The 15,671-nt window shown below is 44.2% G+C and overlaps 1 protein-coding gene across 2 annotated transcripts in view; it reads left to right on the forward strand.

Annotated features, from left to right (window-relative positions):
• The window catches only part of LOC147451005 (uncharacterized), a 48,060-nt gene extending 32,977 nt beyond the window's left edge, over positions 1–15,083 (forward strand). The window contains exons 6-10 of one of the 2 annotated variants that reach the window (XM_086519951.1): positions 12,153–12,212; positions 12,291–12,341; positions 12,553–12,623; positions 12,727–12,878; positions 12,988–15,083. In XM_086519951.1, coding sequence (XP_086376077.1) covers positions 12,153–12,212; positions 12,291–12,341; positions 12,553–12,623; positions 12,727–12,878; positions 12,988–14,846 — 2,193 coding nt within the window. In that variant the 3' untranslated portion in view covers positions 14,847–15,083. The remainder of the gene's footprint in view (positions 1–12,152; positions 12,213–12,290; positions 12,342–12,552; positions 12,624–12,726; positions 12,879–12,987) is intronic. The other variant, XM_086519952.1, reaches the window with a different exon arrangement.
• The last annotated feature ends 588 nt before the right edge of the window (positions 15,084–15,671 follow it).

Below are 15,671 nucleotides of genomic sequence, written 5' to 3' on the forward strand. Positions count from 1 at the left end.
TTCAAGGTGAGGTATTGGTATTGAGTTGCATGGCTTTCGTGTGGTCTGCCAACAACTCATGGGAATCTGCAAAGAAATCTTCGTCGCAAACTCTGCTACGAGGTTCCTGCGATACTTGAACTTCAAAAAGAATTGCTTTGCTTGCTTCCTTAAGCCGCGTTGAAAGTGATGTAGGAAAAATTGCTCCGGCTCCATGTCTTCTACTTCGTTTACGATCTCCGGTTCGTGCTCTCCAAGAATCTCCTTGGGAGGATCTCCCTGAAACAATGTCAACCAAAAAACACAGAAGATGGTGTGCATTGACCATGTGTCAGGCAATCGCAAATTCATAGTTACATCTTTTACCTTTTTCATGACTGGAAAAGGACTATGCGTTTTGAAAAGCTGTATATGAAATGCAAAAAAATATGATGAGAGTGTCGTATTTTCCAAAGAGTGCTTGCAAAAAATGCAATCTAAACTTGATTGTTCTACTTGAAACTATAAACTTTGGAAAACCACAAAGGAAATACCCATGCTTGATGGACAATCGCGCTACTGCTTGTGGTGTGATTGTGTCCTACCAAGGAATGAGCATGCAAAATTTATTGACAAGACAAACAATTGTGAAACATTGTGTATTTCCTGAATGCAAACTTTCTACCTTTTCTAGAGTGATCTTCATGCTTCTATGCTCACCCGTGAGTGAATCATATGCATCCTGCAATATGGCTTTCCTATGAGAAGGGAACACACAAAGATGGTACAAAATTCAAGAAACCGTCATTTTGAAGGCGATGTGCCTGATGATGAACAACCCGAAATGGACGAAAACGAGCAGATACTCGTTCCAGAACAGACATTGGCACAGAAAGAAAGTAAGAAGGTAAAGGGAACTGACGGTTCTTGGTTAAATTCAAGACCTACTTCGCATTGGATGCGAAGCGAATGGAGGAAGACCTAGCAGATATTCCTCGGAATGTGAATCTTTACCTCGAAGCTTTTGGTTTAGCATAGTCTACTCCAAATGGAACCCAAAATTCAGCTTGGCTGGAGATCTGGTGCTGTGGGTTTGCACAAGAGGGGAGTTACTCCGCTCCTTTGTCAACAGATGCCTCGATTTTTGAATACTAGAGTCACTGATGTCTCTTTGAGCTTCAGGGATACTGAGAGCTGACAGTATTCTGCTGGATGACTTTATGAAATGGAATTCCGGAATATGAAACTGAGTGGTTTTTGACTTGTTTTTAAGTGCAAGAAGTGATAGACGAAATGACTGCAGCATTTTGGTCTAATTGATCTCGAATAGACATGGTTGCAATAGGGGTTAGTGAATAGGCATGATAAGGTCCCGACTGGATCTAGATGCGATTGCTAGCTACATTGCCGATAAATCACGGTCTAAGATCCGAATGAATGTTGAATGTCATGTGATGTCCTATGATGTCGAGTGATGTGACTGTCGATTGGTACATGTGCTAGATGTGTGTTCCTAGTACGTAGGTACTAAGAGTCAGTGTCTGCTAAGACGGTTTATGGCCTCTGTCTGTTTTGCAGGTGTAGTCGAGGGCGATTACAATGCTTTCAAGAGGGGGGTATGTCACAAAGTGATGACGTGGCTGCCCGAAACCCTAATTCTGTTGAAACCCTAATCCTAACCCTAACCCTGATTTGCTGACGTGGTGGGCTGACGCGTGGCCTGCTGTATGAACACCAGCGTGGTTTACGGAAAGCTGGGCAGATTTGGCTTTTGCTTTTACAGGTGAGAGAGAGAGAGAGAGAAGCTTTTGCTTTTATTTTATAAAAGCATAGAAGAATGACAGAGAAAAAGCTTCTGCTTTATTTTAAAAGCTTTTGATTGGACAGCTTTTTGGAAACTTGCTTTATTTTATAAGCAAGAGAGAGAAAGAGCCTTTGCTTTATTTATGGGCTTTTGATTTTCAGCTTTTGGGGCTCTGCTTTTGGCATCCCTTGTAACTTTAAATATCTAAGCAGGCAATTCACAACTCAGAGCATCTGGACGCAGAGTCTGAGTGTGAGCGCCTGCTCGCACTCTGTACTTTAAACTCAGATTAATACAAAAAGAAATACCGAAAGGGGCGCTAGTCTTTGGGGCCAATATCTCTAGGCACGGAACTCCGCCGAACCAGTGTCGAATAAATTGTGAACTATGAATTGTGAACTGTTTGGAAGTGGTTATTTGGTGCTGTCGTGGTAGATTCTTGACTTGGAGTGTCCAAGTCTGCTACACATAGCAACTATAATATGCGTACTTTATATAGAATATGGGACAGTACGGCTCATAACGTTTTTTATTCTAGTGTTTTTTTGCTGAAAACGTAATCTATTATAATGTCTTTTGCTAGTTGATCAAGTGCGTTAAAGAGCTTCATGGTGCTTGTTTATGTATGCTACAATTAAACATTGAAGAGTCATTGAGGAGGGGCATGACTTGCTTCATTTGTCCTTATTAAAGTATCATATCTAAAAGTTGACGTATATTATTTTTGATTCTCAAAAATACGTCTAGTACGTGTATTATACACCACGTATTAAACGTCCCGTCCCGTATCGTGGTTGCTATGGTTCTTTCTTAGGACAATCTCTTTTCATGCGACCTTTAGTGTGACACTTCAAACATCTTTCTTCTTTTCTATACGGGTTCTTTATTCAAGACTTAACCAACCTCCTACAATTTCTTGAGCAGTTTTTTCATCAAGTCTCAACTTAGAGGTTTCTTGAGTTTTAGCCTTTCCTTTATTATCATTGTTAGGTGAAGTGGAAGATCGAGAAGAAGAGGTATTGTGGTTCTTACCACCATTGAGCTGATTCTGTTGGTTCTACGGGGTACTTCAAGATGATTTATTCTCTTTAGGCTTACCTTTGTTGTACTTCATTTCGTTCTTGAGAGCAATTATGACGGTGTCATTGTAGTCCTTAGGATTGAAGACTTGCACAACGTATTTAGTATACTCGTCCAAACCAAAGAGAAAGGCCTCCTTACGATCCTCATCCAACTTACGCAATTGAATACCAATCTGCAAAAAATGGTTAGAAAAAGACATAAGTGGAGTTTCATCTTACCAATCACCCATGCATCCATCCTACCATCATACTTACCGAATGTCAGCTTTTTAGTGACTGGACTGTTGGAATCGTCGTTTGTGTCTAGTCCACGTGATGACTCACCGGCATAGTTACCCGGAACACGGAATGGGAACGGCGTCGAGCCTCCCTGTGGAACGGGGGAACGGGAACGGCCCGGAACGGGAGGCTTAAAAAACACCCAAATAATGCAATTTTTAGCGTTATGTGTTTGAATACAAGTAGTACTAGAGTCCTTTGACTCTAATACCCACAAAAAACACGATTTGAAGACAATTCAACCTTATTATGACTTGAATGTGATGTGCGACGCCGCGGTCATGGTACATACACAATGCCCATACACAATAACACATGCAATTAGAGATTAGAGCTCTCAAATAACTGCAAGAGTAGAAGTCAGAGATAAGACTTGAAAGTTGAGCCATAACATTGAGCAAAATACACTTTTCGCTTAATTTTGGCTGACAAGGCCCGCCAAGGCGCTACAAAAAAACCAAAGGTGACATATACCGTATGGCATAATGAGACTATAAGGGGGGCAAAGTTCAAACCACACTACAAAAAGATCAAAGGTGACATATACCATATGGCATAAAGAAGCTACAAAGAGGGCAAGCCGCAATACAAAAAGGTAAGGATAATGGATTATGGAAGTCCTAAAGTCTCAATTCTCAAGTCTCAAGACTCAAGACTCAAGAGCCACTATCCTAAGAAGCCTCCCAATTCGTAGTAGCCGGCTGTCATGCACTTCCACCCATTCCTCATCATCGAGCTCTAGGCCCGGCTCGACCTCATCCATGGATGAAGTACCTGGTGTCGGTGCCTCTGTATCTCCACCTGCCTGAGGAGCCTCTTGCTCCATCTCCCACTGTGTAAAAGGATTTGTCTGTTTACTTGCACTCTTGCATAGCATTTCCAAATTTGCGTTGACAAAGACAAGATCATTTGCCTTTTCCACTCCAAGCTGATTCTTCTTCTTAGAAGTAATGTGGCTAAAGGTACTCCACACTTGCTCCAAGCACGAGGTACTAGCTGACTGGCTGAGAATACAGATCGCCAATCTTTCAAGCTCAGGGCCATCATAGCCATAGTCCTCCCAACATAGCATTGAACCTATCTTTGTGAGGATTCTAGGTACTAATCCTTTATTAAGTACTTAAACTCATGATTAAGACTTAAGAAACTTGAACTGTACTCGAGACAAGACTTAGAAGACTCTGTGTTTGATTGATTAAATGTGTGATACAAGTGCTCCTTATATAGGAGACGAAGAGACATAAATGAAAAGACACGTCTCTTGGTGAAGAGACACGACTTTAGACGTAAAGACACATCCTTTCGGCGAAGAGCTGCAACCATTGGGCGAAGAGTCGACCCGTAGAGCGAAGGGGTGTGACCAGTCGTCGAAGGAGTGTGGCTTTTGGCGAAGAGATACGTCCTTTGGGCGAAGGGGTGCGACCATCCAAGTGCAGGGGTCCTCCTTGGCATGCCACTTCGCGTATCTGCAACTAGGAGTAGATGTATTGCTATTAACATAGTCACAATTGTGACATTCCCTCCCATTTAAAATGAGAGCCCGTGTCAAAGAAATGACTTCTGATGTTGATAGAACTCTGGAAAGGCATTGAATCTTTGAAATTCTTCAGTCTTTGAGTTATTTGAAGTCTTTGTCTTGAATCTTTGCTTCTTGCGAAACCTGTTTTGCTTTGACTGCTAAATCCTATGTCATTGCATTATTCAAAGACTTTTTAGAGGAATCTGGCATAATCAGGTTGACTGCAACAAGAGGTTGATCTTCAAAATCCTTCGTGTGATGTAAGACTTCTAGTTCAAAATCTTCCAATGACTGTGAAATATTTGGCAAAGAGGAAATCTTCTCAAGACATTCTTCAGATGGGGTAACTTCAACTTTAGTAATCACTGGAGAGGATTTTGGCTTGAGACTGTAATCATCTTCCAAAAACGAATCCCAAAATTCTTCAGAATCATCTTCTGGAACTGTAACTTCACGACTTGCAATTGTCATATCATCATCCAGTAAAGAATCAAAGAAAGCATAGTCGTCTTCAGACTCAGAATCTGCAACTATATCTTTTTTATTTGTCTTCATCAATTGATTCAGGAGAAGTTAATGAATTCAAAAATTCATCAATAATAATATCTGCATTTGCATCGGGGATCATATTCATTTCATAATCCACTGTATCATGCTGTTTGACTTGTATACGTGAGGCTTGAATCACTCTTTCCGCATGAGAAAGCTCGTGTAAAGTCAATTCACGTCCATCTTTGAACAAATTGATAGTATGTCCTCGAAAGCTAATTGCTGGATCATATTGGAATAACCAATGTTGACCAAGAATCAGATTGTAATAAGATAAAGGCATGACTTCGAAATCCAATTGATCTGCATAAGTTTGAATCTCAAACTGCAACTGTCGAACTGGTTGATCACAAGTCAAAATTGATCCATCTGCTAATTCCACATCATATAAGTGGGATGCCTTCTGAGTTGGTAAGCCAAGTTGTCGAACTATCTGAGTGTTGACGAAATTATTCGAGCATCCGTTGTCCACCAAAATATTGATGGAGCGACCATTGAGTGTTCCAAGAAGGCTCAAAACTTGCTTTGAGAGAGGCTCCAAAAGTGAAGAATAGCAGTGAGCATGCTTCATAAGAATAGTCGTATCCTCTGAGACACGAATCGTATCGACCACAGATTTTCCTTTATCCTTAGCAGAATCTGGTTGTTCAAAATTCGATGATGTTTCCGCGTTGGAATTTCTTTTCAAATTAGACGGATTTGGTCTCTTTGGACATTGATACCATCTATGGTCACCACTGCAAATTGTACATAATCCTTCCTTCTTTGAAGTCGAAGATCTATTTGACGAAGAGCCTTGCTGAGTATTGGAATGCCGATCTTGAGAAAAATCACGTTCTTTACCACGATCAAGTGGAGGAACATGTATAGAAGATCTGCTTTCAGATTGTCGATCTTGAGAATAGAACCTTGAAGTTGAATAAGGTTGCGTTGCTTGCTGTCTGAACTAAGACTAATGTTGCTGACTTTGGCTATATTTGTCTCTGCGATCGCGCTGTGAAAAGCGAGCGCTATTTGAAGATCTGTTACCAGGGAGAATTTCGTGTAGGGCGTCGATTATCGCCAAGACGCTCCACATAGGCAATTGAAGCATCCAAGGTGGTGGGGTTGTATTTGTGCACATCATCCTCCAGGTTGGGTTCGAGTCCGTCGATAAAGCTGTGAAGTTTTTCAGAGGGACTAAGAGTCTCTATCTCCAGAGTTAGCCTTTGGAACTCTGTGATGTACGTGGCCAAGGAACCTGTCTGGCTCAGGCGGCGAAGAGAAGACCGGGCATGAAAATCCGCATTGGCAGGTTCGAACACCTTGCGAATATCACGCCGAAATTTATCCCAAGGTGTGTGTTTACCATCAGCAACCCGTCGTTGCCACCAAAGAAATGCTGTGTCCTTGAGCAGAGAACTAGCAAGTGCAACTTTTTTACTCTCGATCAAGTCCATGTTTGTTAAGTAAACCTCCATTTTGACAGCCATTGGTCCAGCACGCGCTTGTCGCAACGACCATTATACAGTTCTGGTAGTTTAACATCAAGCTTCTTCTTTTGTGCAGCATTAAAAATTTTATAAAGTAATTGAAGTTCGCGATTGTCTACCTCATCGGTTGGATCTGGTTCGTTCGGTTCATCCACTGAAGCTTCGGAAGAATGTGTTGAAGATGCTGCATTAGTAGTTCGAGAAACAGCAGGTCGACTTCGAGGGATCTGGTTCGTTCGGTTCATCCACTGAAGCTTCGGAAGAATGTGTTGAAGATGCTGCATTAGTAGTTCGAGAAACAACAAGTCGACTTCGAGAAGTGTTTTCCATGTGCATCTCATCCAAGCGAGTGTGAAGTGATGCGAGGTTTATGGAAAGTGTGGTCATCTGCTCCTTGATAAGAGTAAAGGCCTCATCAGATTGACCACCTCCATCCTGAGAATTTGGCATGGTTACGCCTCAAAAGGAACTCGAATAAGTGCAGGTTCGGGTTCGGGAATAGGTTATGGGACTGGTGATCCATGAGCGAAAAATCTATCTGGAATAAGTTTGCGCTCCGAGAATTTCGCAAGGTTCAAGAGTTCAGGAGAGTAGACCGGCGATGGAATTTTTGAGGGAAAGTTCGGAACAGGATTTGGTTTGGGAATAGGCTCTTCTGGGAGTACGTCAAGGTAGCTCGAGTATGGCACTGGCACGCGGAACTCGTTGGCGTCGGCATCCATGCAACTGTGAGCACGAAGAGGAGCACCTAGAGCACCTAATAATTTTGGGGCCTTTTAAGTGATTAAGTGTGTTCACATGGGCTTTAAAAATTTAGGGCATGTCAATCAATGTTGGCCGGCCACTTTGGGGCTGAAATTTTGGGGTGTTTTAATAAGTTAAATTCTCAATCTTATAAGGTTGCTGCCAGCGTAAAATAAAGCCTCAGCGTAGAATAAAAGACCAGCGTGGCTGAAATTTGCTGCCGTTTGGTGAAAAAGACCAGCATTTAAGGATTTCAGCAGCACAACGTTTCATCACTGCCCAGCGTTTGATAAAGTGCAGCGTAAGAAATTTTGCCGCTTGGGAATTTGCAGCAGCCAACGATTTGGGTGAATGAAGGGGTGTGATTTGGGGGAAGGAAGGGGGCCCTCTCGTGAAGGGGTGCCTTCCTTGGTGCCCTCTCGCGAATAGGTGTTGTCCTTTCACATGAAGAGGGGCTAACACACGGTTGCGAAGGAGTGCAATCCGATGAAGGGTACGCAGGGTTCTCCGGGTACGCCATGCACACACATCTGTGTTCTGTCCTGTATCCTTTATGTATAGAATTGGAACAAAATAGATTTAAGTTACCTCATGCTTGTATGCACATGTGTACCATCTTTCTTCTGCTTCCATGCAACTCCGGGAAAGGGGGGGGAAGAGGGTAGTGGTGAGGGTGAGAGGCTCACAACCTTCGGGTCTCGGAAATTTTTTTTGCTCTGATACCACTCTGAGGATTCTAGGTACTAATCCTTTATTAAGTACTTAAACTCATGATTAAGACTTAAGAAACTTGAACTGTACTTGAGACAAGACTTAGAAGACTCTGTGTTTGATTGATTGAATGCGTGATACAAGTGCTCCTTATATAGGAGACGAAGAGACATAAATGAAAAGACACGTCTCTTGGTGAAGAGACACGACTTTAGACGTAAAGACACATCCTTTCGGCGAAGAGCTGCAACCATTGGGCGAAGAGTTGCACCCGTAGAGCGAAGGGGTGTGACCAGTAGTCGAAGGAGTGTGGCTTTTGGCGAAGAGATACGTCCTTTGGGCGAAGGGGTGTGACCATCCAAGCGCAAGGGTCCTCCTTGGCATTCCACTTCGCGTATCTGCAACTAGGAGTAGATGTATTGCTGTTAACATAGTCACAATCATGACAATCTTCCTGCGATCAATGTGAGCATCTGGACTGCCAAATGACCCCCGCATCTCTTTGTACTGTCTCAACTAATCTCTGACAATGCGTTGTCCATCTCTGTCTAGAACCATCTTGTTTAAGATCTCAGTAAATTGGTTCATGACTTCTCTATCTGTCTCGTGCCGTGCACCTTGGAACTCTGGATCCACCATGTACGTTGCCCTGTGTAAAGGAGAGGCATATGAATTCCACCTCGAGCTGCAAAGAGCATGGATCTCTTCATATTGCTCTGCTTTGGGCTCAAGCTGTGCAAGCTGCTCGATCATGCGGTCCATTGCCTCATAAACCTTGCCAATGCAAGGGTCCATGCCATCCAGAACTCGAAGCAAATGGACCACCGGTTTTACCTATGTGTCTAGATTCTTGAGCTCCTTCGGGAACTCAAGATCCTCTGCCTTCTCCTTGCACAAAATCCCTACAACTGTCTTTCCATAAGGGGAGGTGGTGAACTCATCACTGATGAAGACCTGTCGGACCGCATTTTGACATTCAGACAGCCTGTGCACAAGAAGAAAGTTGAATGCGAAGCGGGTGTCTAAATACTTTAGAAGCACTTTGCCGCCCGACCTCTTGAGGTACTCGCTCCGAACCAAGTTGTGATTGTTGATGAAAGTAACAATCTTCATTGCATCAACAATGACTGAAGCGATCCATTCTAGCTTTCCGATGTCTTTAAGAAGGTTGTTCAAGGAGTGTGCCATGCAAAAGCACACTGTCACATGCGGATAGTTGCCCTCTACAATAGCTGTTGTTGCCGTGTTTGATGCCTCCCTATCTGTGACAAAGGCCACCACGTGTTGCTCACCGATCGTTTCTATGGCTGTCCACTCTGCAGAGAGGACATCAACGGACTTTCCACTCTCGGTGGCATTATGAGAGTGCACAAAGTACATCTCTCCACTCGAGTATGCGACAAGGCCATGGATAGATCTTTTCCTTGTATTGCTCCACCCATCGGCAATGAGGGAAACACAATGTTTTGTCCAAAGCCGTTGAATATGAGTCCTGGGGCTTTCCGAGCGGGCCTTGGTGACCATGGTTGGCCGGATCGGGATGCCTCCTCTGAGCCGACGCCCACCTTGGGTATGGCAGTCCTACCGGACATCCGCTGGACGGGGGCCTTTTTCTACCAGGCGAAAATCCTGTGAGTTACAAGGGTTTGTCCCTCTCTCTCAGCCTTGGTCCTTAAATGCATCATTGAATTCGTTTGGTGATTTCCCGACGTTACCCTCGGGTGGCGTGACTAACAAGGGAACATGGACTGACTAACATGGCATGAAAAGACTTTTTACTCCCCCGAGGGGGAAACTTGCTTCCATTCCCCGTTGACATGCCACGATACGGCATGGAGGCGCTTTTCCCTTTGTCGGCAAGTCCGCAAGGTAATTTGTCTTTGACTCGTTTGCGTGCACGCGAAGCAAAGGCAGTTCCTTGCTGGCTTGCCGGCTCTAGCCCAAAAAAGTAAAAAAAGTAAAAAAAAAATATGAGTGTTGTTTGCTCCACAATCGCCTTCTCTTGATTGAGCAAAGTGGTTCGGAGAGCCTCTGAAGACGGTGGCACATAGCCGGTGCCGTACTCTCCTATTCACTACACCATAACTTTCCAATGCTCAGACCTATTTCAATCACACATAGAAGAGGTTAGTAAGGTAATTGATTATTCATAGTTTAAACTTTAGAGATCATAGTGGCGTAAACGACGATAACTGAAGAAATGAGAGAGAAGGTTGATAAAGCATACCTCTCCGTCACAAATGAGATATGGTCGTAATAGAAGAATCGGGCCACGATAGCATCCACCTCTTCCTCCTTCTTTGGGTCCCAAGAGGTGGCAAGGGTCCTATGGCGACGAATCGGACCCGATGAAGGTCCACCGCCACTGGGTAGAGAAGAAGAAGGGAAAATGAGGGTCTTTGGGTCGATACCTATACGTGCGGGCTTGGCTTTATGGTTGAATTGCCGATCCTTTTCCTCAAGCTCCTTCCTCTTCTCGATATTACGTTGGTGCAAAATCTCACCTCATGTCCCGACACTCGAAGAAAGTGTGCCCTGACTTTGTCATGCCCCCCTTTCCGCGTGTATTAGCATAGCTTGCATGCCCATGCACGAGAACATCCGGCCGCAGACAAGGTGCCCTCCGAGGTCACTTCGTCCCACCACGACCATTCCTTTGCCTTTTGGGTGTTGCTCGCATGAACGGAGGGGGTTGTACTAGAAGTAGAGGCCATGGATAATTGGATTATCCGAGAAAGAGAGAGCTTGCTCCTTGAGGGTTTGAAAATTGAGAGTGAGGGCTTGAGAGAAAGGGCTTGAAAGTTGAGAGAGAGGCTTGACTCTGTTCAAGCCTTGAGGGCAAGCCCAAGGGAGAGAGCTCGAGAGCTTGAGGCCCGAGGGTAGAGCTTGAGAGCAAGCCTCAAGGGAGAGAGAGCTTGAGAGCTTGTTGCACTTGTGAATGAAAGGGGTGAGGGGGGAGCAATTTATAAAGGCTGCCCATTTATAGCCGTTGAGAATTGGCCATTGCGTGGCCGTTCCGAGGCGTTCCAGACCCGTTGTTCCAGTGAGTGCCCTCCTGCCGTAACGCCCGTAGCTCTGGGACATTCCCTGCTTGTGAGGCCTGCCGGAACGCCATTCCGGCGTTCCAGGCCCTATAAAGTCCGTTCCCCGGTAACTATGCTCACCGGGCCCCTTTTAATCAGAGCAGGGAACTTCGACAGTGTTTGTATTAAGAATTTTAAATATAATCAGTAGTCCCACTTACTCTTGAGTGGTGATCTGCTGATAGTATCCGCAGAAAGTTTTGGAGTGGCAGTTCTCAAGCATACATCAGTGTCGTTTCTAATTATGGTCAACACAATTGACTAGATACTCCATGCAGTAGAATTTCTATCCTGTAGGAAGCCATAATCTGGACAAGTCTTTTAGTCATAGTTACAGGGAATGGCCATTTTCAAGTCTCCATTCCATGTTCCCATTCCAAATTCCCGTTTGGAATTTCCGTTCCATGTTTTAGACGTGAGTATCTGTAACAGGGAATGACATTTCACGCCCGTTGCCGTTCCCCATTCCGCGTTCCGATTTCCCGTTCCGGGTAACTATGCTTTTAGTCTGACCTTTTATAAGCATCCAGTCTTTTCCTGAGAGTGACATTGAAATCTAATACATACTTTGAAGCCGTCTGTAAACTGATCCTCTTAGTGTGAGTTGTGATAGTATATCTAACCGCTTGTTTGATGTTTAGCACAATGCCAGTTGTAATATGTCTATTACGACGTGTGTTTTAACTACCCAATGCCATCTTTCTTACATCAGTTGTGTGGATAGCCTACTGCATGAATTCATGCAGTAGGCTATTACACATGCATGAATTCAGGCCAGTTGTAATTATGTCTATTACAGCGTGCATTTTAACTACCCCATGCCATCTTTCTTACATCAGTTGTGTGGATAGCCTACTGCATGAATTCATGCATGTGTATCACTAAATATGCATTGCCATGTTTCTTACACTTGTATGAATAGCTCTACTTATTTTGTGTGAACTGGAACAGGAGGAATGCCGACGACTTCGGCAAAGCGTAAGGTGTGGTTTGATTAAGCCCATGAGAGTGGTACGTCTGTCCTGTGGTTGAAGCAAGTACTTGAAGGTTTGCTCTTTTCTTGCTAACCTTGAGAAGCACTGCTTGCAGGGTGAGCTCGAGGAGAGGGCCCGGGCCCTCAGGGAGGCAAAAGTTAAAGATGTAAGTAATTCACCCCCCTATAGACGATTGGTTGTTTTCACTACAGTTCTTGCCTTCTTGCTTTATCAAACTCTGGAAACAATTGTTAAGCTGCCTGTGTCAATCATCAACCTTAGCACAGATATTGACATTGCGTTTTAAGACTTCAGATGTTGTACAACCGTACTTCTGCTCAAATAGATTGCCTGTTCCTTTTTGTGATTGCTCGCAGTGGCGAGAGTTTGAACTCCTGAGGCTCAGCCATCTACGAGACAGAGCGAGTGAGAAGGGTCGAAAAAAAGAATATCCTTTTGATGCGGATGAACTAGCTAAATTGTGCTGTTTGAGCTGTGGTTTAGGTTTCTCTTGTGGGTATATGTGTCCTTGACCCAGCATTTCTCAGCACATTAAGAGAGTGTGTAGAGAAACTTCAGCTTTTAAGCACCCCAGAAGAGAAGGAGAGACTGTTAAATGCACCATTTGACATTGATGCAGATCCTTTCATGGACCCAGATTATGAGTCTGATGAGGAGGACCTGCCAGCAGAGGATGTGCCAGGTTTATAGTCATTATTTCGCTTTTCTCCTGTCATTAACTAGGCAACTAGCTTGATTGGTCAAAGGAAGATTATTGAGGAGATTGATTTTTGTGCATTTCACATGTGCAGTAGAAATGAATGCACCTCAAAGCACACAAGAAAAATTTCTGCCAACGACAAGATTTTCTGAGAAGGGCAACAGTGCAGAGAAACTCTATAATCATCGGGACAGTGGAGGTGTTCTTGAATCTCATAAAAGTTTGCATGATACTCAGCAGAAAACTTTTTCTTGGGCTCAAAAAGATCCTGGTAATGGTGTCAATGGGAGGCAAACTGCAGACTTGCAAACACAGGGCTGGAACTCTTTGCCTGACATGCCAAATGACATAAACACATTGCCAGGGCAAATTAAAGCCGGTTGGGGAGATGGTGGTAGAGTACGGGATCAAGCGACCGGCTGGAATCAAGGAAGCTTTGGCAGAAAGGAAGTGCGATGGACAAGCAATTCAGGTGGTAATGTGCAGAACAGTGGTGGGGGTGGTTGGAGGAGGAGTGAAAATGTTGAGATGACACCAAGGTTTCCAGTGCACCAAGCAGATGTTCCTGCGGAACGTGCTTCAGGACCTGTATTTTCGCCAATACAGACACCAACTCCTGCAATGCCTGTTGCTCCTCTTGTTTCTGGAGCTAATACTGGGACTATGGTGATAGATAGTGAGAAGGAGAAGGTATGGTGCTACCTGGATCCTACTAGGACTGTCCAGGGTCCTTTCACCATGGAGCAATTGAGAAAGTGGGAGAAAACTAACCTCTTCCCATTAGATTTGCGAATTTGGCGAGTAAATGAGTCTCAAGATGTTGCTGTACTGTTGTCAGATGTTCTTGCGGGAAGGTTTGCTAGCCGGGGATTAGTTGGTCCGTCTCATCTCCTGCCTGGCTCTGCACAAGGAACTCATGTGAATGGCATTCCAGTTCAGGGCCTTAATGCCAACAATGTTTCAATAGGACAAAATGGTGGGGGTGTCGTCCCCTCAGGCTCAGCACAAGGAATCCTTTCTGGTCCAGTGCCTCCACCACAACGTCCTGTCATTCAGAGTTTTCAAAGCTCTGTACAGGGGCGCCATGTCCATACCTTTACACCTGGCCCCATGCAGGGACCTAATGCCCAGGGGTTTTCATCTACTGCCTCTGTACATGCGCCAAACATTCATGGTTTTCCTGGGGTCCCTACGCAAGGGGCTAATGTTCGTGCTTTTGCCCCACCACCCACACAGGGTCCCTATGTTAACAACTTCTCTGCAGCTCCATTACAAGGAACCCCCATTCAAGGACCAGGTTATCCTCCTAATGTTGCCCAGGGGGTTAATGTTGTTCCTGGACAAGTACAAGCGCCTATGGTAATGCAAGGGCGGCCGCAGGGTCCTAGCATGACTCTTGGTCAAATGCAGGGGCCTAATGTTCATCCAGGGCATGCACAGGCTCCCAATGTTATGCACGGGTCTCATGTAGGCAATGCACCTTTAGGCCATCCACGTGGACCACATACTAACCATTTTCCCATGGGTGCAGCAACAGGAGCAGTTCATAACAATGCTCCCCAAATGGGTCAGGTAGTTTCAAGTGACTTCAGAAATGCAACTTTGCCAAACAGGCATATGAATGACTGGCAAGATACAGGTAGAAGGTCTGGGTCAGATCAACAGTTTGGTGGTCCGCCGCCATCAAATATGATGGAGGCAGCCCATGAGGGTGGAGCCAGGGTTATCCCAACACGCGGTTCCTGGAGACAGGGTGGCCCTGGTGCATCTCGTCATGACAATCGGGATGCACATAACCGAGGACAGTTTGGTCGCTCGCAAAATTTTAGAGGTTCTGACCATTTTCAGGGTAGTGATGGCAGATTTTTGCCCAAAAAGGATCTTTTCTGCAAATATTACTCAAGGGGCCTTTGTAAAAAGGGTCAAGCGTGCGATTTTCGGCATGAATAAAGTCTCTAGAGTTCGTCTTCCCACTCATTCTATCCCAATGAACATTCATTTCTTATTTGGATGTTTGACACATGTTTGTTTACTGTAAAGGACATATATATGCAACACGTCTGAGAGTGAGCGGAAATAGGAGCTCAAAGAAAAGACCTTGGCAATTGTAAAGTCGTCAGGATTACATGTATAAAACGAGTCATTTTTAATGGAAATCTTTAAGAGCACTAGGAACTTGATTGCCAACACTGTTTTGCTTCAACCCTTTCTCAAGAAGCATAATGAGCTTTTGCAGTGCAACTCCCAAGTGAGGTTTTGTGAACCATAGTTGCTTAGTAAAGTTTTGCTCTCATAAGAGCTGCAACACACTCATCTGGAAGCCAATTTTCTCAGTAAATTTGTTTGTGACTTTGGGGACAAACATCATGCACTCTGAAGCACATGGTATTTTTTAGGTAACTGCAGAGAGATTTGACAATGTATGTTAATATGTAGACTATGTATGCAAAGATAAGGAGCAAAGGTATACCATTTGTCTTGCATTATTGATGCTACGAAGATTTTTGTTGCAATTTTGTACATGAGATTGTAAATTTGACATGGATGGTGGCCTGCAATTATGAACTTCCTGAAGTTGAGGTAGGTTTTTTGGGTGACTTTTGGGCCTATATTGTCTATGATGGAGAATCGTTTCCCTTCACAATCACCACCAAGGTTTTGACATCCGTGCTGAAAATTAAAAGCTTGCATAATTTCTGGGTTTTGATCCCTTTGAGTCGATTGAAAGGGTTAATTTTCAGACATGCCAGCCATCTCATTGTTACAGTCTTCTCA

The sequence above is a fragment of the Adiantum capillus-veneris genome, chromosome 9 (genome assembly GCF_014529385.1).
Source record: "Adiantum capillus-veneris isolate H3 chromosome 9, ASM1452938v2, whole genome shotgun sequence".
NCBI classification, from domain to species: domain Eukaryota; kingdom Viridiplantae; phylum Streptophyta; class Polypodiopsida; order Polypodiales; family Pteridaceae; genus Adiantum; species Adiantum capillus-veneris.